Source organism: Bos indicus x Bos taurus, chromosome 26 (genome assembly GCF_003369695.1).
Source record: "Bos indicus x Bos taurus breed Angus x Brahman F1 hybrid chromosome 26, Bos_hybrid_MaternalHap_v2.0, whole genome shotgun sequence".
NCBI lineage: Eukaryota > Metazoa > Chordata > Mammalia > Artiodactyla > Bovidae > Bos > Bos indicus x Bos taurus.
In genome coordinates this window covers 310,799-338,080 of record NC_040101.1, presented here as the reverse complement: position 1 = coordinate 338,080, position 27,282 = coordinate 310,799, and the positions used below count along the sequence as shown (strand labels likewise).

General features: G+C 61.0%; 2 protein-coding genes across 2 annotated transcripts; one reads left to right on the top strand and one right to left on the bottom strand.

Moving 5' to 3' along the window:
• Window positions 1-1,795: 1,795 nt before the first annotated feature.
• On the top strand, window positions 1,796-8,521 carry LOC113884378. The gene is made up of 2 exons (XM_027528973.1): window positions 1,796-1,881; window positions 7,176-8,521. Exon 2 carries the CDS (start codon window positions 7,205-7,207, stop codon window positions 8,429-8,431), a length of 1,227 nt encoding a protein of 408 aa, XP_027384774.1. The 5' UTR covers window positions 1,796-1,881; window positions 7,176-7,204; the 3' UTR covers window positions 8,432-8,521.
• A 6,316-nt stretch (window positions 8,522-14,837) lies between these two features.
• CALY (calcyon neuron specific vesicular protein) lies at window positions 14,838-26,129 on the bottom strand. The gene is made up of 6 exons (XM_027529072.1): window positions 26,022-26,129; window positions 17,983-18,125; window positions 17,514-17,627; window positions 16,734-16,847; window positions 15,507-15,871; window positions 14,838-15,173 (listed from the first exon to the last, which is right to left on the bottom strand). The coding sequence occupies exons 2-5, from the start codon at window positions 18,103-18,105 to the stop codon at window positions 15,533-15,535; spliced, it is 690 nt and encodes a 229-aa protein (XP_027384873.1). The 5' UTR covers window positions 18,106-18,125; window positions 26,022-26,129; the 3' UTR covers window positions 14,838-15,173; window positions 15,507-15,532.
• Between the last annotated feature and the right edge of the window lie 1,153 nt (window positions 26,130-27,282).

Here is a 27,282-nt window from a genome sequence, read left to right as displayed (position 1 = left end):
CTCCCTGCCATGTGAGCCTCGGTCACCCAAGATGAGCCTGTCGCCCCCTGCCAGGTCCGGGCTGGGCAGCCTGTGGCCGCACACGACCCAGAGAAGGACAATGCTTCCCAGGTTGTCAGGGTGAGGCCGGCTGGGTCCCAGCACAGCGAGTCCCGGTCCTCTTCGTGAGGCAGCCACGCCCTCTACAACCCCAGGAGGGGCTCCGAGGACCCTGAGGGTCCCCACCCGCCCACAAGGGGCAGAGCGGGGCTCAGGCAGCCCGTTAAGGCTGCCAGACCCCTGGGCAGCGGGCCAGTGCTCCTCCCAGGGGCTCCCCGATGTCCCCAGTGAGGGCTCTCTGCTGAGGAGCATCTTCACAGGGCTGCCTCTCCCCGGGGGGCTCACTGCCCACCCTTCCATCCCCCCTCGTCCACCAGGTGTGAGGCTGGAGGGAGGGCAGGCGGAGGTCCACGCAGGTCCTGCCCCTCGGACCCGGGAGAGTGAGGCAGAAGGGCGTGAAGTCCGGGACCCTCCGCACCCCGGACCCCGAGGGCGAGGGCTCCACCCTGTGGTCCTCGGTTCCCACAGTGGCAGAGGAAGCCAGGCTCCCCGAATCAGAGGTGCTCTGGCCGCAAGGGCCTCCTGCCCCAGATTCTCCGATCCAGCCCGTCTGGCTTCGGGAGAGCAGGGCCGGCGCCGGCTGGCGGCAAGCTTCCCAAGGGAGGGCCAGAGCCATGCCGCCGGCTCCCCGCAGGAGCCCCCCGAGGTCGGGCCGGGACTCGGCGCCTCTGTCGCGCACACGAGGGCGTCCCCGGTCACCGGGGAGGCGCGCGCTCCTCCAGTCCGCGGGCGGGGCGCACCCCTGCCGGCCCCGGCGAGAGCCCGGCCCAGGCTCCGAGCCCCTGGGCGCCCGGGAGGCGTCTGGAGCGTCCCGCAGCGGAGCCCCTGGGCCGGCGACGGCCCTCAGACGCCACGGCCGGGCGGGGCCCCGTGGGGAGGCCGGGCAGGTCCCGGGGAGGGCGCCGGAGCCGGTCCTGCGGCAGCTCCTTTCCTGCCCCCTCCGCCCTCCCCGGCCCGGCCTCCCGCGGCCTCCGCTCCGCGCGCAGCCTCTCAGGCCTCTTCCCCTGGCTCCCCCACGCACCACTGTCTCTCCTCACACTCCGCCTCCGCTCTCACACCCGCCTCTCCTCTCCTCAAACCCCGCCTCTCCTCTCCCCACACCTCGCCTCTCCTCTCCCCGCACACCCTGCCCCTCCTCTCCTTACACACCCGCCTCTCCTCTCCCCACACCCCGCCTGTCCTCTCCCCACACCCCGCCTCTGCTCTCCGCACACCCCGCCTCTCCTCTCCTCTCCCCCGACCCCTGGCTCTCCTCTCCTCTCCCCACCCCTTCCTCTCCTCTTCTCTCCTCTCCTCTACACACCTGGCCTCTGCTCCCCTCCCCGCCGCCTCCTCCCCGGCCTCCCGCCTCCGTCTTCGCCTGGGGTAGTTGCCCCTTTGAAGCCCCCGCCGGCTTCGCGGCGTCCTCAGCGCTCCCACCACGCGCGGAGCTGCCCTCGGGCCCCTCGGTTTCAGCTCCTTTTCATCCTTTCCTTCTCAACTTGATTAAAACCAGCGGAGAAACCGACGTCAGGGGGCGGGGTCATGTTCGAGGGGGCGGAGCCTACGCTCTGGGGCCGCCCCGCCCCGCCCCGCCCTTCCCCGGCCCGGGCCCCTTTGTGCTGGAGGGCGGGGGCGAGGTCCTATGGCTGAGGGGGCGGAGCCTATGCTCAGGAAGGAAGCGAAGCCCCGCCCCGCCCCGTCCGGTCCTCGGCCCCTTTGGGCAGGCGCGCGGGGACACGGCCCGGGCTGTTTCTGCGAGGCCGTGCGTGGCCAGCCGTCCTGAGCCCACAAAGCGACCAGGTGTGTCTCCCAGGTACTGTTTGGTTGTTTTTAGTGTTTGTAGCGGAGAAGGCAATGGCACCCCACTCCAGTACTCTTGTCTGGAGGATCCCATGGACGGAGGAGCCTGGTAGGCTGCAGTCCATGGGGTCGTGAAGAGTCGGACACGACTGAGCGACTTCAGTTTCACTTTTCACTTTCATGCATTAGAGAAGGAAATGGCAACCCACTCCAGTGATCTTGCCTGGAGAATCCCAGGGACGGGGGAGCCTGGTGGGCTGCCGTCTATGGGGTCGCACAGAGTCGGACACGACTGAAGCAACTTAGCAGCAGCAGCAGCAGTAGCAGTGTTTGTAGAAAGAATGAGACGGAGAAGTAGAGAAAATTCGGACAGGTTTAGGGGACAGGCCACCAAGGCCCCACCCCAGTCGTCCTGGACCTCGGGCCTCAGAGGCGGTGCTCGGCCCTCCTGGAGGGCCGTGTGGTGTGAAGGACCCCATAGGTCTTGCCCCTGGGAGCTCGAGCTGATGGCGGGGATGGTGGAGTAGTGCCCTTGGGGGTCAGCTCTGGTTCCCTCAGCCGCTAGCTCTGCCGGCAGTGGTGACGGCCTGGCCAGCAGACGTGGGGGTGGGAGTCGGAGGAGGGCACCTTCCATTTGCACGCATCTTCCTGGGGAGGCTGTTCTCTACCTGGAACAATCAGCTCTTCATGCAAGGGCGCAGAGCACAGGTGTAAACTCTCTTTCCTTCATTGGCTCATTCATTCATTCACTGAAGAAACAGCTGTGGGCATTTTTCCAGCTGTACCTGGGCCCTGGAATGCAACCCTAGGGAGCCAGGGAGAACAACCCTTTGGGGCCCTGTCCCAGCTCAGGCCTCAGCCTGGGTCCCCAACTCCCCTGACCCCTGGGCCTTGCGGCTTCCTCCCCCTCCTTCATCCTGCTCTGGGAAGGCCTCTCCTTGGCGTGGCCTCCCCTCCAGCCACACCACACAGGCTCCCACATACACAGAGCCCCCCACACCCACCTGTGGCTCCCGGAGCCCACACACCTGCAGTGCAGGGCTGGCTCCACCTCACTGGCCCCGCTCGCAGCCGGGCCGCCAGGGCCAGGGCCCCCGGGGACACCTGTCACACTGGGGCCTTCTGGTCTCCTGCTGGCCTCCATCTTGTGATGAGGCCCAGACACCAGATCTGGAAGGGCTCCTTCGAAATCTGGGGCCGTGAGTGCAGAGACCTCACCTGGCCAGGGGCCTCCGTGGGTGAACCTCAGTCTGACCAGGTGAAGGTGTGGGAACAGCCATGGACACGCCCCGTGCTGACCAGCACCCTCGCCTCTCTGGGCCTCAGCTGGGACTATGGCTCTCAGGTTCCCGTCTCCCCGACCCCTGTGCAGCACCCTGGGAAGCAGGACCACACCCAGGACCAGGGGCTCTCCCTGGCCCTGTGGCTGCAGAGTCCCTCGCGGGCTCTGTTGTGGGCACAGCCCTGCCCCGTGTGCCCTCCCTGCGAGGTCTCGGTGTGTCTTTTCTAAAATCGCACTCAGTCTCCCCCTTGACCCGTGGGCTCCTGCCCCGTCATCTGCCTGAGGCGCCTCAGCACACAGACTGGCAGGAAGGCAGGAAGCTGCTGCCACAAGGAGCCCCCACTGGCTGCCCAACAGGAAGTTCCAGATGGTGTGAGGGAGTTGGGCCAGCCAGCATCCTGTTGTTGCCTTGAAAACAGAGGAACTGAGTGCCTGGCTGGCTGCTCAGGCGTGAGCTCTCAAGATCAAGCAAGTGGGAGGCAGGGTTCCATCTGCGGGCACATGTCTCCCCCACCGCTCAGCCTGCTGTGCGGAGCTGGGGGCCTGCCCTTCGTCTGGGCTCTGGGCAGTGGGCCCGGCCTGCTTAAGGCTCTCCGTGCCCCTGGCCAGTCACAGCTGAGCACAGAGCTGGCCACCAGCACCATTTCCAACCCCGGTCAGAGGCCCTTCTACCTGCCCTCGCCTGAGGCTGCCATCCGACCTAGACCCTTCCTGGGGTTGTGGGCAGGCCCTGGCTAGGGGAGTGGGGACTGCAGGCCGCACTAGAGGCCTTCCCTGGGCCTGGAGCTGCACCTGGGGGTGGGCATAGTCCAGGTGCAGACACGGTTGACCCAGGGCAGAGGAGCCTGTCCTGTGGGAAGCTGACCTGAGCTTGGTTCTCCCTCCCTCTCGTCCATCCCAAATACATCTGCTGCTTGGCAGGCTGGACACACGGATGCCCACTGAGTCCACCTCCGACCTTGCCGAGCAGGGCCAGTGAGCTGAGACACAGCGCCTGTGCTGGGGGCTGCTGGGGAGGGGGTGAGACTCCAGTGGCACCTTACTCAGAGGCTCCCCTGAGATCTGGAGGTGAAGAGGGAAAGGGTGACCAGCAGAGGCAATGGAGGCTGGGTGTGGCTGGAGCCCTGGGGCTGACCGAGGGGCCTGCCGGGTGAGGGGCCAATGGAGCTCGGGAGGAGACCACCTGGGGACCCCGCTGGCCAGCAGGGCCCACTCCCCCTGGCAGCACCCGCGCCTGTCCAGACACCGATCAAAGGCTCAGACAGCAGCTGGCTGAAGTCATCTAGTCCAGCCTTGATGGGAAGGAAGAGGAAGCAGCCTTGCCTGTCCCTGAGAGCGCTGGGAGCACGCGGCAGGGGGCACGGTCTGTTGGCTCCCTCCCCGTTCCTCCAGGTCAAGGGTGCTGAGAGCAGAGCAGGACCTCAGCCTGGCTGGGGCGGGAGTCTTCTGGGCTGTGGTCCCAGGAGAGAGCCAAGCCCCCAGGGCGCCCCCGCGGGCTTCTCGCCAGGAACATCCTGTCCTGCACAATCAGCATCTGTGGTCAGGGCCGTGGTCACGCGCGGAGCTGCTGCTGCGGCTCCCAGGAGAACCCCGAGGCCGCAGCTCCGTTCCCCTGTTTTCAGTGCTCTGGTTACCAGTGGACTTTCTCTAACTCTATCCTGCCCATGTGACATCTCAGGTTTTTAAGTGGAAAGGTGGCTCAGACGGGAGAGTCTGCCTGCAATGCGGGACACCCGGGTTTGATCCCTGAGTCGGGAAGATCCCGTGAAGAAGAGCATGGCAACCCACTCCAGTATTCTTGCCTGGAGAATTCCATGGGCAGAAGAACCTGATGGGCTATAGTCCACGGGGTCACAAAGAGCAGGCACGACTGAAGTGACTTAGCACCACTTTGATTTAGCTTGTATTTCTTCCTCGGGTATGAGGCTGCCTAGCGGATTTTTTCAAGTGATCACATGTGTCCAATGGCCCAGATCAGAAAGGAGCGTTTGGGGGCCAGCTTCCCCAGGTGGGAGGGAGAGGTCGAGGCCCCGAGGGACACAGTGGCCCTCCCCAGTCACGGGGCAGCACTGGTGAAGGGAGGGAGGGTTTCAGGAAGGCTCAGCAGGCTGGGGCCGCCAGGTCCCCACCCCCGGGGGAAGGTTCCTGGAGGAGAGCGGCTGTTGAGGAGGGTCACCGGCAGCTGGGATCTTCCCTCGGAGCTGGCAGCCAGCCCCAGTTACCGTGTGCACTCCCCACCCCCGGACCCCAGCCTGGCCTGCCCTGCTGAGAATGGTACCCCTGCCCTTCCCATCGCTGCTTCCAGCGGGAGGCCCGGCCCAGGCTCCAGAGAGCTCCAGGCCCCGCCAGGGCCTCCTGCTCGCCTGGCACCACCATCAGGTGGATTCCAAGGGAGCCCTGGCCGTCCCGCCTCCGGGACCAGCTGGTGCCCTTTCCCAGTAGCAGCCGCACTGGCCACTTCTCCTGAAACACCCTCCTTCCTCAGTTTGCTTCCTTCCTTCTTTCCCTTTCCTGCTGTTCATCAGATTTAGCAGAGATGTCTCAGAAAGCGTTGGCTGGAGAAGTCCTTCTGTCTGGGGCAGACGCGCCCGGGCTGCTCCCAGGCCTCCTCTGAGGACAGGCTTGGGGAGCGGGCAGCGTGGGCACCACATAGGAGGCTCTCGGTGCCCAGGAAGCACAGGGGCAGCGTCTGCCTCCCGGACGCCTGGACGCTGCGGGGGAGCGCCTTCTGCCCATTGGAGGTTAGAGGAGATGGGGTGGTGTCCTGAGCGCCAGGCTTCCCCAGGGCGTCCCTCAGAGCCTCAGCGCCTCCTCCCCTGGTTCTCAGCTGCCCGGCCAACTCGGGATGCAGGGGCCTTGTGGCAGGGGCAGGGGGGCTAGACCACAGGGGCTTCCCAGGCTGTCTTGGCCCTCGTGACCCCCACCCTGATCCCCCAGTGGGGAGGGGTCCAAGCTGGAGGCCCCAGAGGCTGTGAGGTCACAGCCTGCCTTGGGCCTGCGGGGTTGAGAGCTGCTTGCTGGGACCCGCACGGGGCCACGGGCGTGCGAAGAAGCCTGCAGGACTGGGTCCTGGGAAGAGGTGCTCTTGGGGACAAGCAGGCAGACCCGTGAGGGCGGCCCAGGCTCAGCTCTGGCTCCTGGACAGGCGCGGCGAGGCCTCAGTGGGAGTCTGCGTGCAGAGCAGAAGCAGTCCAGGGCCCCGCACTGTGTGACCCCTCCCGGGGGCACATTGCTGGGAAGACCCAGCCAGTGTACTCGCTGCGCTGCCGGCACCGCGGGAGGCGACTGCACTGGCCCAGCGCCCTCCCACAGCCCTGGAGGCTGGAGGCTGCAGGCCTCGGGCCTCTGGTATGTTTCCCTGAGGCCCACTCCTCGCTCCTCGACAGCAGGTCCTCGTGCAAGGGTGGGTGTGGGCAGCAGGAACTCCATGGGGTCTCCTTCAGAAGGACACTGACCCCCACCTGGGGGCTCCACCAGTGGCCTTGTCACTTCCCCAAAGCCCCACCTCCTTAGGCCATCACCATGGGGTTAGCATCTCAGCACAGGAAGTCCGGGAGGGCATAGACGTCCAGCCTCCCATGCGGAGGGAAACGAGAACCACAGGGGACTGCCGGTGTGGCCTCCGTGAGCCCCAGCCCTTTGGAGCCAGATGTCCTGTGGATGTCCCCAGAGGCCCTGAGTGGGCGCCGCAGAGGGCAGACCCCCAGGGTGTGCTGGAGCAGGGTCCCGGTCACTGGGGTTTGGTGGAGACCCGAAGGCAGGCCCCAGAGTGGGAGGGGCTCAGGGCCCTCCCGGGAGGCTGTGACTTCCTCTGGTGGGTCCCGCTTTGGGAGGGGGAAGGGTGGCCGTCACTGACCGCACCCTGGCAGGCTTGGGTGGTTGGCAGCTTCCCGGGCTGACTGCGGCCAGTTGTGTCTGCGGCTCCACCTCTGCAGAGGGTCACCATAGTCCGTCTGCACAGTCAGCCCGTCCGTCTCCACCTCCTGCAGCCTAAGGGTGCTTTCCTTCTCAGGAACCAGAGGCAGACCCGGGGCAGCACGCATGGGTTCCTGCGCCGGGGAGGAAGGCGTGGCCCCGCCCATCCCCCCGCTGAGGCCTTGCGATCAGTTCCACCTGTTTGTGAGCTACAGCAGCGTGGACGCCGTGTGGACCCACAGGCTCACTGGCCGCCTGGAGGCCGAGCTCCCGGGGCTGAAGGTGTGCCTGCACGAGCGGGACTTCACGCCCGGCAGGAACGTGCTGGAGAACATGGCGGGCTGCATCCAGCAGAGCCAGAAGGTGCTGCTGGTGCTGAGCGAGGACTTTGTGCAAAGCCGCTGGTGCCTCCTGGAGGCCGACCTGTCCCTCGTGGGCTCCTGCCTGGAGAGGAAGCCGGTCCTCCCCGTCCTGCTGCGGCCCTGCCGGGTCCCGCTGCATCTCAGCCACCTGACCTACCTGGAGGCCACGGACGGCCGCTTCTTCCAGAAGCTGGTGCAGCTCCTGTGCACCCCCAGCCAGCACCTGGCGCACCCCCCGGCCCTGCGCTCGGCCCCCGCCCTCTACAGTGGGAAGGCCCTGCTGACCCTGGACTGCATCAACAGGGACAGCCTGCCCTCGTGGAAGGTGGGCAGCTTCAGCACGCTGGCCGTGCCGGACCCCCTGAAGGAGGTGCTGGAGGACCCCGAGCTGTACAAGCAAGCCGTGGGCATCCTGAATGGTGTGCGCTCGCCCCGCTCCTGCCTGCGTTACCTGGGCTGCAGGATCATCCTCGCCATCGTCCTGATTCTCCTCTCTGTGGTTTCGGTGTTCTTACCCTTGGTGTTGGGGCTCCAGGAGCTCCAGCCAGCTCGGCGGTTCCTCGTAATCAGCGCCAATGCATTTTTCTGCCCCTTTTTCATGATCTTAAGCGTCAACACCCTGTGCTGGCTCCGAAGGTCTTCCAAGAAGACCCTGCGGGAGCTGGCGTGCCGCGTTGGGGAGGCCAACCTGCTGCTGGCGCCGCACTCGGTGCTCATGGGCTGCGAGACCAAGAACAAGCTCTACTTCGTGTACGTGCTGCTGGGCGACTGCAAGCAGACCTTCCTGGGCGCCCCCGATGGCGAGGCCGCGTTCCAGGAGGCCATCCTGCGGTTCGCGTCCAGCTACGCCTGCTGCCTCGCCCATTCGCACTTCCCTCACTGGGAGGAGGCCGCGGGGGCCCCGGGCCACCTGGAGGTGGGCCCGTGCTTCTGCCAGTTTGTGTCTCTACAGCTGAGGAGACTCGGGGGGGTTGGGGTGAGCCCCGTGTGACGGTCTGAGGGCAGAGGCAGGGCCCCTTGCTGGACACCCGGCCGCCCCTGAGGGTTCCTGCGGCTTGGGCTGCCCTGAGCCCTGGGGGGGCGCACACAGGCATCTCCCCACGGTCCACTGTGCGCCCCGCTGGTCAGACCCAGCTGACTGCAGACTCCCCTCCAGCTGCCCCAGCCCCTCCACTGCGGACCTGGGGCCGGCAGTGGGCGTGTCTTGGGCCGCCGCGCCCTCTCTGGAGCGGAGGCGTCCGCAGAGGGCTGGCGTCTCCCAGCCCACTGCCCCCGGAAGCGGGCTTCTCTTCTGTGCACCCAGTTACTCCCCGGAAGAATGGTCTGGGCGTGGGGACGGCAGGGCGGCACCTGAGGGCCCTGGCTGAACCGCGAGGCCCCATCGCTCTGCGTGCAGCCAGGAAGCGGGACTCTGGCCCAGGCCCCCGAGGTGCCTACACACCAAGGCAGGACCGCAGAGGTGTGCAGTGGGCCTCGGTCTCTGCGCTGGCTTCAGTTTACCGATCTGCAGGTGAGCAGCTGGCATCCAAGTCCAGTGCTGAGCAAATGCTCCTGCCCTCCTCTGGGAGCCCGTGGTCCACAGCCGAGTGCGGTGCTGACAAGGGCTCGGCTAAGCCCCGCGTGGTATCGTGGCTCCACAGCCACTCTGACCGGGTAGCCTTGCAGTCCATCAAGCGCAGCCCGGGACGGCAGCCCCAGAGTCTCAGGCAAATGCAGCCCCTCAAGGGCCTGCCCAGCCGCCCTGAACCACAGCGCCCTCCCTCCCAGGCCTGCTGGCATCCCTTAGAGGAAGCCTCCAGAGTGGACCCGGCCCCACCCAACCCAACCCAGCCCAGCCTAGGGACCCTGCAGCACTCTCCCTACCCCCGACTCAAGCCCGTGCTCTGGTCCCACCCGCCCGCCCTTTCGGGAACTCGCTTCCCTGTCTCATTGTCCCCTGTGGTCTGTCGAACTGGAGGCCGGCTCCAGGCTTCACGGATCACCTTGGTTCTGGAGCTGGGGTGGCACAAGAAGGGTTCCCCACAGGAGACTGGCCAGCGTGCGAGGGCCCCGAAGAGGAGGCTCTGGGCCAGGGGCAGTGTGAGCAAAGGCGCTGGTTAGGAGGGCCCCGACCTCGGGGGCCCCGTGACAGGCTCCGCCGCAGCCCCTCCCTGGCCCGTGGGACCTGGAGCCCCTGCACGGGGCTGATGGGGGAGCAGCGTGGCCAGGCCGCGGCGATGGATACTACCCAGAGGGGGCACGTCCTGTGAGCCCCGAGCTCGCTGAATGGCCTTGGTCCCGGAATGCGGGGAGCGAGCTCCGCCCCTGGCAAAGGTCATGAGGAAGGAGGCTCGGCATATGCAAAGGCGGGATCGAGCCTCAGGAGTCTTCCTGGAAATTCTCGAGCATCTATCCCCAAAACCAGAGTCTGCCTACTTTCTGCTTTGTGCTTTCACCTACACCTCTGACTTTACGGGGGGCTGTCCCCCACGACCTCTCTGAAAAAAGAGTTAGCTTACAGCTCCAGTTAATAATTCCTGCGTGTGACAGTGTTTAACCTACAAACTCCTTTGGAAGTCCTCTAGCCTGCCTGAATAGGTTTTTCCGGCCACATGTGATTGTTCAGAGCCTCCCAACTGTGAGAGGCAGGAGATGTTCTAAACTGTCTAAACACAGATTCTTTTGAGTAGTTAAAAGATTGATTAGAAATTGTATTGGTGAAGGGATTTTCACTTGTTGGGCAAATGTTTGCTGCTAAGTTTCCATATCCCGTACCTGCTGTGTCCCTGGCAGTGTATTGATTAATATAATTGGTGTAAGTAGTAGCTTTAATGTTTGTAACCTGGGACCCTTGAGTTAATTCTTTTTCTTGTTATAGCCCACCACACCTTTGCTCTGTAGGAATGCAACTTTATCTAATGCTTTTGGAGGGTGGCACTTGACTTACCACCTTTAGAGAAAAATAAGTTTTCTGAAGAAAGGGTCTTAAAATGTTGACAGGCCTCCGGGCCAGAAAATGATGCAAATCACCTAAGCTTTTGCATATGGTAAGTTTGCAGGAAGAAAGCCTGGCTTGCTGCATGACTCTACCCCTTCCCCCATTATCCTCTATGCATAACTTAAGGTATAAAAACTATTTTGGAAAATAAAGTGCGGGCCTTGTTCACCGAAACTTGGTCTCACCATGTCGTTCTTTCTCTTACCTTCTGGCTGAATTATTCAGCCTCTTCACTGAATTTTCCTACTGAGCTATCCTTATTCTATTACTCTTTATATCCTTAATTAAAGTTTAATTAAGCAGTTGTTTCCTGATCCTCGCCAACGCCGTCCCGCTTCGAATTCCCTGGATCCACTGGGGCTGGACCCTGGCACCGGAACATTCCAGGGGGACAGCAGTGAAGCAGCTGGACCCCACCCCCCCACCCCCGAGGGTCCCAACACCTGGCCTCTCAGATGCCCAAGGCAAGGTCGCTGTTGGACATTGGAGGTCGCTGTTGGAGAAGGAACCTCAAGGAGCAGTGGGGGCTCCTGCTGCCTTCCAGGGACGCCCCCCCTCCACAACTCCACTGGGTCCTCTGTCCCTGCAAAGTCTCAGCACATGTCCATCACACCAACTCCAGACCAGAACTGACTCCTGGATTGCACAGGTGGCACCCACAGGCCACACTGGCCTCACCTGACCAGCCCGAGGGTCCATTCAGTGCCCAGGGTGTCTGTACCAGAGAGCACAAGCCCTGGGTGCAGAGCCGGGCAAATGGTTGCCCTTTCGTGCCGGACTCTTGGCGGCAGCACTGGGAGCCGGGGCCAGGGCTGGGGGCGGGGGCCCGAGGCCCCACTGTGGGCACACACGCACACGTATGCATGCCCTTGGCCCTATGGGTCCTGACGGCAACGGCATTCCTACCCTGTAGTGCCAAGCCGTGGCAGACGGGCAAAAAGAAGGGTAGTCTGTCACTTCAAGAGGCTGAGATTTTTCACCATGAAGTAGCACATTTGTGCAACAAGAAAGAGAAAACGTTTAAACGAGCCATTCCACGGATTGGTCTCTCACAGGCGTGTGGGAAACCCCAGCCACTTTTGGACGGTGTGTGGGGCAGGTAGGCCCTGCCGTAGCCAGCCCTGGGGGCTCCATGGGGCTCTTGGGGCTTGGCCGCCCCACCCCCGTTCCTGCGCAGATCCCGCTGTCGGGGTGGGGCAGCATCAGGTGTGGGGGTGTTAGACCTGGAGGAGGGGGTCCCCCGAGAGTGCCCCTGGTTTCCAGGGTGTTGGGGGCCCCCAGGATGGTCGACCTCCTACACAGCCCCCCACTCCAGGGCTGCATGACCCAGGCCTGCTGCTCCAGGATACCAGGACCCCTGCCCACCTCGCCACAGCCTGGATCCAGGGCTGCCCAGGGTCACACTGCCTGCTGTGGCCTCCCAGCCTCACTACCAGCACCAGTGGCTAGAGGCTGGGGGGCACCCGGGAGTGGAGTCTTCACGGTGGAAGCAGGAGGAGAGGACCCCCAGTGCCCAGCACAGCACCCCGACCCCCACTCTGGGCAGGTGAGGGATCTTTGTGGGCAGACGCCCTGGGAAGCGCTTCTGCTGGGCCTGGGCCTAGCTCTCAGTGAGGTGACAGGCAGTGGGGCGCTGAGGCTTTGCCCAGTGCTGGGAGCCCCTCACAAGGCTGCTGGTCACCAGTCTGGCATGCCACCTGCTGGGGTGCACCCCGCAGACTCTGCCGAGGCCCCCACCTTGGCCCCGAGGTTTCCCATGAGACAAAAGAGGAAGGCGGCCACACCCTGTGACCCCTTATCCCAGCTCAGGCCTGGATTCAGCAGTCGTGACCTGGGACTCCGAGTGATCAGGTCCCTGGGCCCCATAGGATCCTCCAGGGGCTTTTAGGACCCCTGATATTCCCCAAGGTTCTCTAGGCCCCTCCACTGACCCTCCACCTGGCTGAACTCTGCCCTGTGGGTCAGGTGAGCCTTACCAGGGATGGTTGGGATGAACCAGAGTTGTCCTTGCCATAATCTTCACCCAAGGGGACAGGGAGGCGAGCTTCGGCCGGAAGTCAGCAGAGGGCTGTCCTGCACCTGCTCTGGGTGTCCTGGGCACTGGGTCGAGGCCATGAACCAGGTCCTCTCCCCAGAGGTCCATCCCAGGGGGGAGACTTGGGTGGGGCCTGGAGGCATCAGGTGAAGCTGGGACAGAGAGGGCAGGTCCCAAGCTGCCTTTCTAGACGGTCCCCACGGGTCTCAGGGTCCAGCCGTAGCTGAGAGACATCTTGGCCAAGAAGACAGCTGGGCTGCCTGGCACTGCGGGGGTCCACACAGGTGACTGGGCTGCTGTGAGGACAAGCAGCAGCGGGGGTGGGGGGTCCCCTGCAGGATGCCTTTGTTGGGGGCGGGTGCAAAAGGCACCCTGGAGCTGGGAGCTGGCAGGGTGACCCTAGGGGCTTGGGGAGCCTGGCTCCAGAGCGAGTGGCCCATGTGCCCAGGCAGACCCTGCTCCAGCGCCCCAACTTGAGGGGGCTTGCCCAGGTCCTAGTTTACAGACAAGGAGACTGAGTTTCGGGGGGCTGGCCCCAGAGACTGCACAGCTCCACACCACCAGGGTAGGGCTGCAGCCAACTCCTGCTGCTGGCCCAGGTCCCTGCCTCATGGTCCTGGCTGCAGGGTGAGTGGCAGGAAACCCGAGGGGGGATATCCCACCTGTGGATGTGGCCGCTGGCCAGCAGGTTTGGGAGGCCATTCTGCGGGGAGTCCCCGTCCAACACCCCAGGGCGCTGACCCTCTGCCAGCCCCTACCCTCTGCCCCAGCTGGGGAAGGAGGGTGTGTGTGTGTGTGTGTGTGTGTGTGTGTGTGTGTAGGGAGCTGCATTGTTGACGCCTGGGGGGGAGGTGGGAGTGCGTGTGCACACACTGTTGGCATGTGAGCGTGTGCCTATGTACATGCGACTGTGTACCCTTGGGCTCTGCATCCGAGGATTAAACCAATTCCCCATCAGAAATACTCAAAAAAAAAAAAAAATTTCTAGAACGTTCCTAAAAGCAAAACTTGAATTTGTCAAGCTGGCAACTATCTACATAGTATTCACATGGTATTAGGTATTATAAGTAATCTAGGGATGATTTCAAGTAAGCGGGGGGATGTGTGTAGGTTACACGCCAATATTACACCATTTTCTATAAAGGACTTGAGCATCCTTGAATTTTGGTGCCCACAGACTTCACTAGGGTCCTGGAACCAATCCCTGAAGAACCAAGGGACGACTGTATGTGTGCATGTGAGTGTGTGCACACGTGCACACGGGACCCTGGAAGGGTCACTACCACATCGTAGCGTGGGGGCAGGGGAGGCGGGCGGAGGGGACGGTCCTGGCTGCCTTGTTCTACCGCAGAGTCTGCACTGCGGGCTGGGCCTACCGCAGGGGGCCCGGCAGGCCACCCCGAGCCGGGTCCCAGCCCACACCCTGATGCAGGCCGGAACCCACAGCCCTCTTGGCCTGAGTCCATCCTGGAAGCGTGTCCTGGAGCCAGCAGGGTGCTGCCTGTCCCCTCGAGTGAGCCTGTTGAGCTGAGGGAGCCTGCAGGATGTGCAGGGAGGGTGGGGCCCTGTTGTGTCTCTCTCAGCTTAGGTGCACCCAAGGAGGTGAGGGAAGCATCAGTTCACGATATTTGCTACTGAAAACCCAGGAAGGCCTTAAGAGGATATAGCACAGGTGAATTGTTTTAATTTGAAATGGTTTAAATTTCATCTCAACACCCTTGGGTTTTAATACTAGGAGGTGAAGGAATTTCAGTTTAAGATCTGATTCTGACCTTGTGGTGTTAGGCGGTGTCCTGAGAAGCAGGCTGTTAAAACATTCCGAAGATTCCTGGGGTTTGAAATCCTTAGGAAATCTAATTAATGAAGTTTGTCTCTTTGGGGAAATGTCTTAAAAAGTTCAGAGGGATTAAATATACTAAATGGATAAGACTATAAAGAAGGCTGAACACCAAAGAATTGATGCTTTTGAACTGTGGTGTTGGAGAAGACTCTTGAGAGTCCCTTGAACTGCAAGGAGATCCAACCAGTCTATCCTACAGGAAATCAGTTCTGAATAGAATATTCACTGGAAGGACTGATGTTGAAGTTGAAACTCCAAAACTTTGGCTTCCTGACTCAAGAGCTGACTCATTGGAAAAGATCCTGATGCTGGGAAAGATTGAAGGCAGGAGAAGGGGACGACGGAAGATGAGATGGTTGGATGGTATCACCGACTCAATGGACATGAATTTCAGCCAGCTCTGGGAGATGGTGATGGACAGGGAAGCCTGCCGGGCTGCAATTCTTGGGCTCATAGTCGGACACGACTTAGCGACTGAACAATAACAATGACATACTAACTGTGGAATAAGTGAGGGAATATACAAAGGTTACTAGATTAATAAATGTTTTTAAGTCGAGCTTTAAAGCTTTTTTTTTCTAAAGAAAAGCCGGGGTAAAGGGGACACGAGGCGGGAGGGCGCCCAAATGGGGTGCGGTACACGAAGCAGGAGCGCGCCCGAATCGGTGGCGAAGGAGGGGGCAGGAAAAAGGCCGAGGACGGAGGATGCTCAGGGGAAACCAGGTGGAATCTTTACTCAGAGAAAAGCGACAGAACTAACGGCTCACGCCGGGCAGGAGGGGCGGCAGCAAGAGGGAACTGCCAGCAGGGGCACGATCACAGGGATCACAGCGGGTGCGGTTTCGGGCGACGGCGGCCACAGGTGCGGGCGGCGTGGGGCGCTGCGGAGTCAGAGCGAGGAGTGATGAAGGCGCGCCGGGCAGGGCGGGCGCAAGAGCAGCCCATCGCCCACGTGCGGGCGGGGACCGCGAGGCTGAACTCCGCTCTCCCGCCTCCGGGCCACCCGACGCTGCGCCCCGCCCCGCCCGCGCCCTGTCCCCGCCCCGCCCACATCCCCTCCCCTCCCCCTCCCCCACCCCGCCCACGCCCTGTCCCTGCCCCCGGCCCCAGGCCCGCACGCGGGTCGCCAGGGCGGAGAGCATTCCTGGGTAAGCCTCTAGCAGACTGGGCCGGCGTCCCCCGGGGCCCCGGTCCCTGTCCGGGGGCACACCTACCCGGAGGGGCTGCGACTCAGAGGCCCTCACTGCGGGGCTGGAGGCGGCGTGCTCCCCGCCAACTTCTGCGCCGCCTCCTTCTCTTCCTGCAGCGAGGCGTCCCCGGGGGGCTTCCCGGAGGGCTTCCCGGTGGGCTTCCTGGAGGGCTCGGTGACCGCCGCCGCGGCCGCCGCGCGGGCTTGCGCCCTGGACGCCTTCCTGGGCCCCTCCTTGAAGGCGTGGTAGCTCGCGGACAGCCAGGGGGTCTCCGTGCCGTGCTTGCGGCCCACCGGGTAGGCGCCGATGGCCGCCAGGAGGCTGCGGTGGTGCTCGGGGTCCAGCTCGGTGTAGTACATCTCCAGGGTCAGCGGGGTGCAGATCTTGTGCTGCGGGAAGGGCGGGTCAGGGGCGCCAGCGGGGCGCCGTGGGGGGCGGCGGGCGTTGGGAAGCGCCGCGCCCCTGGTCTCGGGAGGCCAGGTCGGCCGGGATGCCGGAGGCATGTTCCAGGGCCACCCGCGGGTGGGCGGTCACCTTCTGCTTTTGAGCAGTTCGATAATACTGGAGGCAGGGCCCCTAAATGCATTTATTTCTGCCCTAACTTCAAGTCACCAAGGGGCGGCCTCCGATTCAGAACTGAAGGCGCCACCTAGAGCCAGCGCCCCACAGAAGGCGGGTGGCTGACCTGCCCGCATCCTGCGGGTCCCCAGGGTGTCCCAGCGAGTGCGGGGCGTTAGCAGCCTGGTGAACCCCTGGACGTATAGTGAGGATTGGTGGCCACTGTGGGGTGCGTTTTCATCTTGGAAACCATGGGGAAAGGAGAAGGATTTAACTACTGAAAACTTAAAGAGTCTCAGAAAAAATACACTGAAAATGATTAAAAAAAAAAGTCATTTCCTTATGAGGAAAGCTGAGAGAGGAAAAGGAGGAAGGGGAGCCTCTTGCCAAGCGCAGGGAAAACTCACCACCGCCACCTCCTTCCTTAGGCTTCACTGTTTTGGATTACAGGGAGAGAAAACTTCTTGCTAAAACACCTTTTCTTTGAATTTTTCTAAAGGTAAAACTTGACTGTTCCTGGGAGGTGATGTTCCCAAAGAGCTAGGAACACCCGTTGCCCTCTTGTTGGCAGGGGGTGGGTACTCAGGGCAGAGGTGGGGAGGCCAGTCCTTCCCCTGGACTCCCCACGGGACCCTCCCTGGCATGGGGCTCCACAGCCCTTCCTAGCCCCGGTGCCCAGCGTGCCGGCCTTACCCGAAGCAGGAAGCCGTCTGGGCAGCTGAACTGGTCGTACCAGATGGCCTTGTACATGATCAGGAGGCAGCCCATGAGCGCCATGGTGAAGGCGATCATCCGGCCCGTGGGCATCTGGAGGTGGACAGGTCGGAGGGAGAGGGGAGGGTGAGGCTGGGCTGGGGGCGGGGATGGGCAGTGACCTCTCAGAGAGGAGGACAAGGAGGGGCAGATCTGTCACTGAAACATGAAAGGCTCCAGAGATCACTCATGAGTCTGAGCGAACGCCAGGAGATGGTAGAGGACAGAGGAGCCAGGCGGGCTCCAGTCCTCGGGGTCTCGAAGAGTCAGACACGACTTAGTGACTGAACAACAGAGTATAAAAGCTGTCAGTAACAAAGAGCTAGAAATGGAAGGGAAAACACATTTGCCAGATACACAGCAGGAAAAGTGACTCTGCATCGTATGTGGGAAACCCGGGAGTCACGGAGGAAGAGACACAGATGACCCACCGGAGATGGTCCAGGGCAGGAGCAGGCGGCACGTCTCAGGGCAGGAGCTCCGCTGAGGGCGGTGGCTCCCCCCGGCTTTACGGCAGCGGCCTCCCTGGCAGGAACCTGGTGCTGCCCAGGACTGACCCCACCTCTGATGGGGTGGTTCCCTGTCCAACTCCTGAGAGCAGGACGCTAACCAAGGAGCCCCGGCCCACCCACCCAGCCCCGAGTCTGGGTGCCCACAGCTGGCAGTGCCTGTCTGCCCCCGCCCCCCACCCTGACCCCCAGGGACAGGCCGGGTGCTTACCCTGCTGCGCACGTCCTCCGGGCCGCCGCTCAGCTTCTGGCCCTCCAGGTCGGAGAACTTTGTCGACAGGTCCCCGGAGGACAGCTGGTATTCCGTCTGCGTCTTAATGACCACCTGTGGGAAGGGACGATGCAGGGGGCCCTGAACTAGGAGGGCTGGGAGGGAGGGGGCCAGAGGTCAGCGGGCCTGCGGTGTGAGTGCTAGTGGCGGGGCTCTGGTGGCTACCAGCTGAGGCCAAAGAGACGCTGGAAGTCTGCTGAGGCTGAGGCAGCCCAGGACCTGGCCAGACCATGGAAAGAGCCCCTCCGAGGCAAGGGTGGTTCAGGGTGCTGGAGGAGCTGACTGGGTCACATGGCGGGCTCAGCCTGGCCCTTCCTCTGCTGGACGCACTGTCTTGGAGGAGGCCATTCGTAAAGCTGCCTGGCCCACCGTCCTTTGTTTCAAGGGCAGGCTGGGAAGGGCCCCTCACCTGGTCAGCAAACGATGGCTGGAGCTGGCTGACGTCCAGGGGGCTGATCAGAGGGACGCTGTCCATGGTACCCCCATCCCCAGAGCCTGTCTTCCCGGAGAAGCTGCAGTTCAGCTTCACCATGGTGGATGGCACTCCTTGTCCTGTCCAGAGGCATACACAGAGTCACTGGCCACCCAACAGATGCCCACATCAGCTGGACAGGTTAGCCCTGTCCAGAGGGCCCAGGTTAGCCCTGATGCTCGTCACACCAGAGCTGGGACAGGCCGTGGGCAACCAGGCCAACCTCCTCAGGACAAACAGGGTGAGTCCGGCCACAAGATTGTCGTCCCTTCCTGCCCACCTGACTCCCTCTGAGCCCCACAGCCATGCAGGTGATAATGCCTCTGACTGGTGACTGCCCAGACACGCACACCTCAGTCTTCCACTGGCTCACGGCTCCAGGAGACATTCTAAGAGTAGCAACCAACAGAAAGCAATCCCAGACAGAAGCCTGGTGAGTCGGGAGGCCAGACGTAGCAAATCAAAGTACAGGACACCAGGTCAGATCTGAATTTCAGATGAGCAGTGGATGCTTTTGCTTTTCGTAACATATCCATGTAATATGTAGTACAGGACACACTTATACTAAAAAGTTATTCATTGTCTACCTGAAATTCAAATTTAACTGGGCGTCCTATATTTTGTCTGGCAACCCTACTGGAGATGCAGGAAGTAACGAAGAGCTCCAGAAAGAGGCTGCTGGTGAATAAACCCAAGCTCTGGCTTTACGGAGCATGGGAGTCACAGGGTGCATGGGAGTGGGCCATCTGGGGGGCTGGGACTCCCAAAAGGAGCAGGAATGGTGGGTGGAGAGGACAGGAGAGCAAAGCTCCCCTGGGGAGGTCAAGACAGTTCCACCTCTAGGCTGACCACTGAGAAAAGGACACAACAAGTGACTTCCAGCTGAAAGAAGAGAAACACAAAACATACTCCGTCAATCAAAGGAGAAAGAAACGGTCCCAAGTCCATTAAAAATTAAATCTGTTGTTAAAATCTTCTGACAAACAACTCCAGGCCCAAGGAGCATCACCTCTGAATTTTTCCAACCACTTAAGGAGGAAATAATGCAAATTTCCTATGAAACTCATCCAGAGGAAACAAGGGCACCTACCCCAGCTTGTGAGGCCAACAACCTTGATCTCAGCATTTGGGAAGGGCATGAGAGAGGAGAAGGCTGTGCCACCCACCGATGCCAGTTACAAGGCCCCAGGTAAAATGCGAGCACAGGGGACCTAGTGAGACACACGAAGGCTGGGTGTGTTTTGGAATTTAGCGTCTGAAAAGCAATCAGTAGTTTCACCACGTGAACAGAATAAAAAGGAAAATTCATCTGATCAATTTCAGTAGTAGCTGAAAACGTATTTGATAAGATTCAACATTTACTATTTTTTTTTTTTTTTTTTAACATTTACTATTTTAAACCCTCTTCGAATCCCCTGTGGTCCAGTGGTTAGCGCTTTGTGCTCTCACTGCTGAGGACCTGGGTTCAATCCCTGGTCAGGAACTAAGATCCCTAAGATCCCACAAGCAGTGTGGAAAAAAGTCTATTAGCACACTACCGGGAGAAGAAACAGAGAAGGCAATGGCACCCCACTCTAGTACTCTTGCCTGGAAAATCTCATGGACGGAGGAGCCTGGTGGGCTGCAGTCCATGGGGTCACTAAGAGTTGGACACGACTGAGAGACTTCTCTTTCACTTTTCACTTTCATGCATTGGAGAAGGAAATGGCAACCCACTCCAGTGTTCTTGCCTGGAGAATCCCAGGGACTGGGGAGCCTGGTGGGCTGCCGTCTATGGGATTGCACAGAGTCAGACATGACTGAAGCGACTTAGCAGCAGCAGCAGGGAGAAGAAAACTTCCTTAATCTGATCAAGATTATCCACAAAAACTCTACAGCACACCTTATTGAATGTGATCAGAGAAAGCTCTGCTTTTAAAATTGGGTTGGGGACTTCTCTGGACCACTGGTTGGGTCCAGTGGTTAAGATGCCATGCTTCCATGCAGGAGTTCAGCAAACTAAGTCAGGAAACTAAGCAGCCAAAAACAAAACAAAATAAACAAAAATTGGGAGGGAGATACAAGGCCCTTCATTATCAGTTGTATAAATCATGGTAGTAGAGGTCCTATCCAAACAGTAGGGTAGGAAAAAGAAAGAAGAGGTACAAGGCCTGGAGGAGATTAGGTAATACTCTCATTAGTCACAGAGAAAGCATCTTGTGTGCGTAGAAAATCCAAAAGAATCTGCAGGAAAGTTACACGGATTAAAAGTGAGTTAAGCAGAGTTGATGAGTTTAAGATATTCAGAAATCAATTCTGTTTTTATGTATCAGTGACAAAAAAATTAGAATATAACTTATTGAAAGATTCCATTAAATATTGGAAATAATCAGATGTTCAGGAGTAGGTCTAAGAAGGTATTAGAAGGACTTCCCTGTGGAAAAACAGAGGAAACCTTCATCAACACATTATGACTAGGACCAAATAACTCCTGAACTCCTTAAATGGGAAGGACATGGTCATGGATTTTGGAAGGTTCCATGTTTAAAAATGTCATTTCCCCCCAAAGTGTATAGAGTCAATAAATCCGAATCAAAAGCCCAAGATGAAATTTTGTGTGTGTGTGAATTCGACAAGCTTTGTGATTTTATACGAAAGGTAGAGGGACAAAGACACTCATGACAGCTTGGGAAAGACCAAGAGGGTCTGGTCTGCCAGGCGCCCAGCTCATCACACAGCCGTGTGGTGTCGCTGCATGGTACATGAAGGCCCGCGAACACACCCCACACAACGGGTCAGGAGGTGTCCCTGCAAAGCAAGGGCACAGCCACCTTTCAATACACAGCATCCATGTGGCAAACCGTGGACCCAATCCCCACCTTGCAACCACAGAAAAATCTACTCCAGGTGCAAAAGCCAAGATGGAAAAGCATCATGGAGATAATTCAGAATACTTGCCTGGTCTTAGGGAGGGAAAGTCCTCCAGTGTCAGAAGTAAGCACTAACCACAAAAGGAGGTATCGATAATAGAACTGCATTGGAATTAAAAGCAGAGGATGAGATGGCTGGATGGCATCACCAACTCGATGGCCATGAGTCTGAGTAACTCCGGGAGTTGGTGATGGACAGGGAGGCCTGGCGTGCTGCAGTCCATGGGGTTGCAAAGAGTTGGACACGACTGAACTGAACTGAAGATTAAGAGCTGCTTATAACAAACTTATAGTTACCAAACTTGCTTATAGCAGGGGTAGGGGAGATACATTAGGATTTGGGATTAACATATACACTGCTGCCAAGTCGCTTCAGTCGTGTCCGACTCTGTGCGACCCCATAGACGGCAGCCCACCAGGCTCCCCAGTCCCTGGGATTCTCAAGGGAGAACACTGGAGTGGGTTGCCATTTCCTTCTCCAGTGCATGAAAGTGAAAAGTGAAAGTGAAGTCGCTCAGTCGTGTCCGACTCTTAGCGATCCCATGGACTGCAGCCCACCAGGCTCCTCCATCCATGGGATTTTCCAGGCAAGAGTACTGGAGTGGGGTGCCATTGCCTTCTCCAACATACACTACTATCTATAAACTTTGGCCACCTGATGCATAGAATTGACTCATTGGAAAATACCCTGATGCTGGGAAAGATTGAAGGTGGCAGGAGTAGGTGACGAAAGAGGATGAGATGGTTGGATGGCATCACCAACTCAATGGACATGAGATTGAGCAAGCTCCAGGAGTTGGTGATGGGCATGGAAGCCTGGTGTGCTGCTGTCCATGGGGTCACCAAGAGTCAGACATGACTGAGCGACTGCACTGAACGGATACATAGACTAGGTAAACGACAAGGGGGCTGCCCTGGTGACTCAGTGGTAAAGAACCCGTTTGCAAGGATGCATGAGACGTGGGTTGGATCCCTGGGTTGGGAAGATTCCCCCAGAGGAGGGCATGGCAACCCACTCCAGTATTCTGGCCTGGAGAATCCCACGGACAGAGGAGCCTGGTAGGCTAAGTCCATAGGGTCTCAAAGGGTAGGGCAGAACTGAAGTGACTGAGCATGCACGCATGCAGACAACAAGGACCTACTGTAGAGCACAGGGAACTCGACTCAGTGTCTTGTAATAACCTATGATGGAAAAGAATCCAAACAAGAATAGACGTGTGTGTCTAACCGAAGCACTGTGCTGTACACCTGACACTAACACCGTGAATTGACTGCAGTGAGCTTCTGCCCGTCAGAACACAGCCTTCAAGGGCTAGAGACCGAAACTGGGGCTAGGAGCAGATATCTGCAGCTCCTCAAAAGGGCAAAGGCTCGTTCGTCCAACGGCAGGATGAGTCCAAGTCCTTACTCTGGGCACATGTGAACGTGACCTGATTTTGGAAATAGGGTCTCTGCAGATCTAATCAAGTTCAGATGAGCTCATACTGGATTAGGGTGGACCCTGATCCAGTGACTGGTGTCCTTATAAGCAGGGGAAAATCTGCACACAGACACACAGGGAGGAGGCCATGTGAAGATGGAGGCAGCTATTGGAGGGAGGTGGCCACAAGCCAAGAGACCCCTGGGGCTCCTGGGGGGCTGGATGAGACGGGGATCCGGGTCGCCTCCCCTGGAGCCTGGGAGGGAGCTCCGCCCCGCCAACACCTTGACATCCGCCTCCAGAGCTGTGAAAGCGTGAGTGAAGGCTGTGGTGACTTGTCACAGCAGCCCAAGGAAGCCAGTAAGCCGCAGACATCTAAAGTACAGACAGCGTCTCAACGTGGTCAAGAAACACAGGCAGCCCAAGAGAAAAACGGACAAAGGAGGATTTCAGAGGGCCCTGAACCCCGAGGCGGTGCTCTGCCGAGGGTGCTGGCTCTGCGCGGGGCACCCCGTAAACAGAGCGTTCATCCCTGCGATGGAGTGAAGGGAAGGAACCGTGCAACCGGCAGGAACAGCCCTGAATCACAGGAGAGCTTTGGCCAAAAGACGCCAAGCACTAGGTAGGTCGGAAATAAGCAAACCACCGCCTTGTTCAGGAACCCTCCGCGCTCAGCCCGCTCCGGGCTCAGCAGAGCCCCAGGGGCCCTTTGGGGCCGGCGGGGTTTCCTGTCTTCGCCGGGATGCTGGATGCCTGGGGCTCACTTAGGAACATTAGGCTGCACCTTTGTTTCACGTCCTCTTCTGAGTTCGTTGTATTTTACAACAGAAAAAGTTAAAAACAAACAAAACCGGGGGACAGCGGGCCAGCCACAGAGACGCCCACACTGCGCCCTCATCTAGGACTGGGCCCCCGCCCTCCCGTAAAGCATGGACTGATGGCTGGCTGTCCCCTCCTCGCGAGGACCGAGTGGGGGTAAAGGGTACAACCAAGGGCCGCTGTCCACCCTGAACTCTGAGTGTGGCCCCCCCACCACCGTGGGGGCGCATCCCACAAAGACTGCTCAGCCTCGGAACGCCCACACCGGTGTCCTGCGAGGCCCTTCTCGGGTAACGGTAACGGCACTACCAGCGCCAGTGCCCCCGGGCGCAGGCGTCGGCTCTCACTCCGCGGTGCGGGCCTTGCTGTGGGCTCCCGTGCTGGCGGACCGGCGGGAATGAAGAGGCGAAGCCCCTGCTGGCGGCAGAGACAGACAGACCTGCAGGGTGGCGAGTGGGAGGCGCTGGACAGGGAGGCTCGGGCGGCCACTGTGGGGTGGGCGGGAAGCCCCCGGCCTGGGCTGGGAAAGGGGTCGCCCGGCCGTGGACTCCCTAGGCGCCCGAAGAGGAGGATTTTCTTAGGGTCTTGAAACGGGGCCCTTCCCTGAGCGCCTCGCCTGGGCGGTACAGACCAGCAAAGCGCCCCCACTGCCATTCACCCAAGGCAGCGAGCGGGTGGGTACTCTTCTTGATGTGCGTCGAGGTCTGGCCGGGGCTGGCCTGCGGATGACGTGCGGGCACCTGGGCACCTGCCGCAGGGGGGCGGGTCATCCGTCCGTCATTCTCCACCAGGACAGCACTTATGTGACATCCACGCTCCAGGAAGCAGAGACGGTCAAGGAGCACCCAGTGCGAAGAGATGAGAAGCCCCGAGAGGGGCGGGGGGACAACCGGGGCCGGCGGGGGAGGGAGGTGCGAGGTGAGGACAGGGCGCCCAGGGCTTGAGGGGAGCGTGGCAGGGGCGGGAAGGACAGAATCCAGAGGGGCCGGACTGTGGGCCTGCACGAAGTAGATGCCTCGCCACTCTCACACCCAGCGCGCGGTTGAGGAACGCTGCGCGGAACGGCAGAGGTGCACCCGGATGCCTGCAGACCGCCGATCTCAGGTTGGTGGCCTCGCCCTCTGGGCAGGGGATGGCCGAGGTCTCCCCCTCGCCCCACCGGAGGCCCCTCCCCAGGGGAGATACGCCCCAGGGTTCCCTTTCAGCCAAACGTTAAGCCCCAACTCCTTTGATCAGCGTGACGTCATGTTACATCATCTGGCGTTTCCACGGCAACAGAGACAGGCAGGCCACGACATGTCTTCACGAAGAAAAGAAGCTTTGGGGACCCATGTACCTCTGCGCCTGGTCCCAGGCAGAATGCTGGGGTAGGGCTGGGCGGCACGTGGGAAGGCCGGGTCCCCAGCATTCCTTTCCCAGGCGGAATCACGTGGACCCTCTGGGCGGGCTGGCTGGGCGCGTTCACACGACAGACAGAGGTGTCTGTCCGGGGAGCGGGAGGGGTCTTCCCTCCGCTCCCACCCGCCCCCTCCCTCCACCTTGCGGTGTCACTGCGCTTTCTGCAGTGGATCAGCTGCTCCCCGCTCTCTGCAGTGCGCGTCTCCTCTGTGAGACGTGGGGAGCGGGCACAGGATGAGCAGAGGCCGGGATCGCGCTCCGACGGGTGGGTGGGTGGGAGCGCACAGACCCGGAGCTGCCAGCCCCCAGGCAGCTCGGCTGCAGGCCGCGTCACAGACTCGCTCACATGCGCCGCTCTGGGATGCTGCGTCACCCAGAGGCGCGCGCCGGTGCGCACCGCGCGGGCACGAGAGTCCTGTGCGCACGGGGCGCGCGTGTGCCAGCGGAGCGTGGGGGCTGCGCGCTCTGCTGGAGCCCCGCGGAGCCCCCTGCCCGCCGCGGCCCCGGCCCAGGTGCTCTCCCGTCCGCTGGCCTGCAGGCGGGTGGTGGGCTCGGCCGCCCATTCAAGGGCTGGGGTCTGCGGGCGCCAGTCCAGCCCGAGGCCCGGGCGAGGCGGGGCGGGGAGCGGAGCCGGTCTGCACCGGGCTTCGGCGTCCCAAGTAGCCGCCACCTGTGGCCCCCGAGCCTGCGGCAGGTGGTTCAGAGAACTGCCCCTCGGCTTCTTGAACGCCGCCCGCCTGCCCGCAGCCTGCCTCACCACCGCCACCCCGTGCCGCTGCTGGAGGCTCTTCTCTGTGCCCCGGTGGGTCCGAAGCCCCTCCTGCGCCCCCCACCCCAGACCAAGCTGAACGGGCCCTGGAACCGGCGCCCCCTCCGCACCTCCGGACGCCGGCTCCCACTGGCTCTCTCAGACCCGCAGAGGTGGAGCTGGCTGGCGGGGAGGGGGCTGCAGTCACCAATTGGTGGGGAGAGCTGATGTCCCAGCGGTCCAAGGTGCCCCCCTCTACTGAGGAATCCGGCAGCACGTCGGGTCTGTGCCGGGCACCCACGGCCCTTCCGAAAGTCCAGGCAGGGACCTGCCTCCCCCTCGGGGGGCTCCCGGATCCTCCCGGAAGCCTGACAACAACCTGCCCTGGGGTCAGCTGGGCCCCTAAGTGGAGGACCCCTGCTCGGCCAGCTGCTAGCGGGTCCGCCGCAGTGCCCCCTCCACCCCGCACATACACCTCGCACACTCACACTTAATATATCTGCGCACACGCACCTCGCACATCCATGCACACACAGTATACCTGCGACCCCTGCACACACATCATACTCCCCCCCCCCACGAACCACGCATACCTGCGCCACGCACTTGCACACCCCTGCACACACTTGGCTCCACACCCCCACCCCCAGACCCTGCTCCACAAGAAACGGAAAAGGCTCACAGGCGTCTCCAAGGGGCAGCTGCGCAGGATGCGGCGGCAGGACAAGGATGCGAAGGAAGGATGCGGTTCCAGACGCTTCTTCGCTGGGGCGGGGCGGGGGAGGGGCCTGGCCCCAGACCGAGGCTGCTGTTGCCCGGGAGACGCAGGCTGGGGGAGGGGGCGCCCCGGTCTGCAGCCGCCGGAACCCGCCCGCGCGTGCCCGTCAGAGCCTGCAGCGCGTCCCCAACCTGTCACAGACACACACCCACATCCAGCCATGCACACACCTCACATATGAATGCATATGCCTCACACACACATCACGCACACGCCGTTCACACACATTGCACACACATATACCTCACACACTCGCACTGCAGGCAGGGTGGGAGGTGGGGTGAGGGGGTGCAGACAGAGACCCTGGCCGGCCTCCCCCCACCTTCCCCCCCACCCCGGGACGTCAGGCATTCAGGCACCGCCTGGTGGCGGGTGCAGACTTGCCCTCTTGCCCGCTTTGGGCAGCTTGGCTCAGACACAGCTAGTTTGGGCCCCACCCGCCCAGAGGGTCTCCTCCTCAGGCCTCAGTGTCTGAAGTCCCTGGGCTGCGCTTTGCAGGACAAGCCTGTGGTCCTGGGTGGCCGTTGTGGCCCAGGGCCTGCACACGGCCGGCTGTGGAGGGGACGCACCGCCCGGTTGGCCGAGTGAGCAGGTGAGCAAGGGCTGTGGTCCCGGGGCCCCCAGCCTGGGCCCACACCAGGTCGGGCCCCACGCTCAGGCTCACAGCTGCTGAGCAACGATGGATGTCGCTGCTGTGTCAGCCATTCTGCTGTTGACAAGGGCCCCACGGTGTGTGCCCTGCTTTATCTGTGCAGTCTTTCTGGACTCTGGGACACACAGCAGTCCCCAGGTGTGTCCACTGTTGGCAGTGTGGCTGTGGAGGTTCTTGCTCTAGTGTTGGAATGGACTTTCATTTCTCTCGGGCAGGTATCAAGGAGTGGAACTGCAGGGTTGGGTGGCAGTTCCCATGAAGCTTTTTGAGAAAAAGTTAACCTTCTTCCCAAAGCGAGCGCACACTGCACATCTCTGCCAGGGACACGGGGGTCTCGGCTCCCTGCTCCCCTCCAGGCCTGTCGCTGTCTCTCCTTTTTATCACGGCCGTCTGTGTTCAGTTGCTAGAGGTGTTTAAGTGTTAGTTGCTCAGTTGCATCCGACTTCTTGTGATCCTGTGGACTGTAGTCATCACTAAGTCCCATAGACTGAGTGCCTTAAACAACAGGACTTG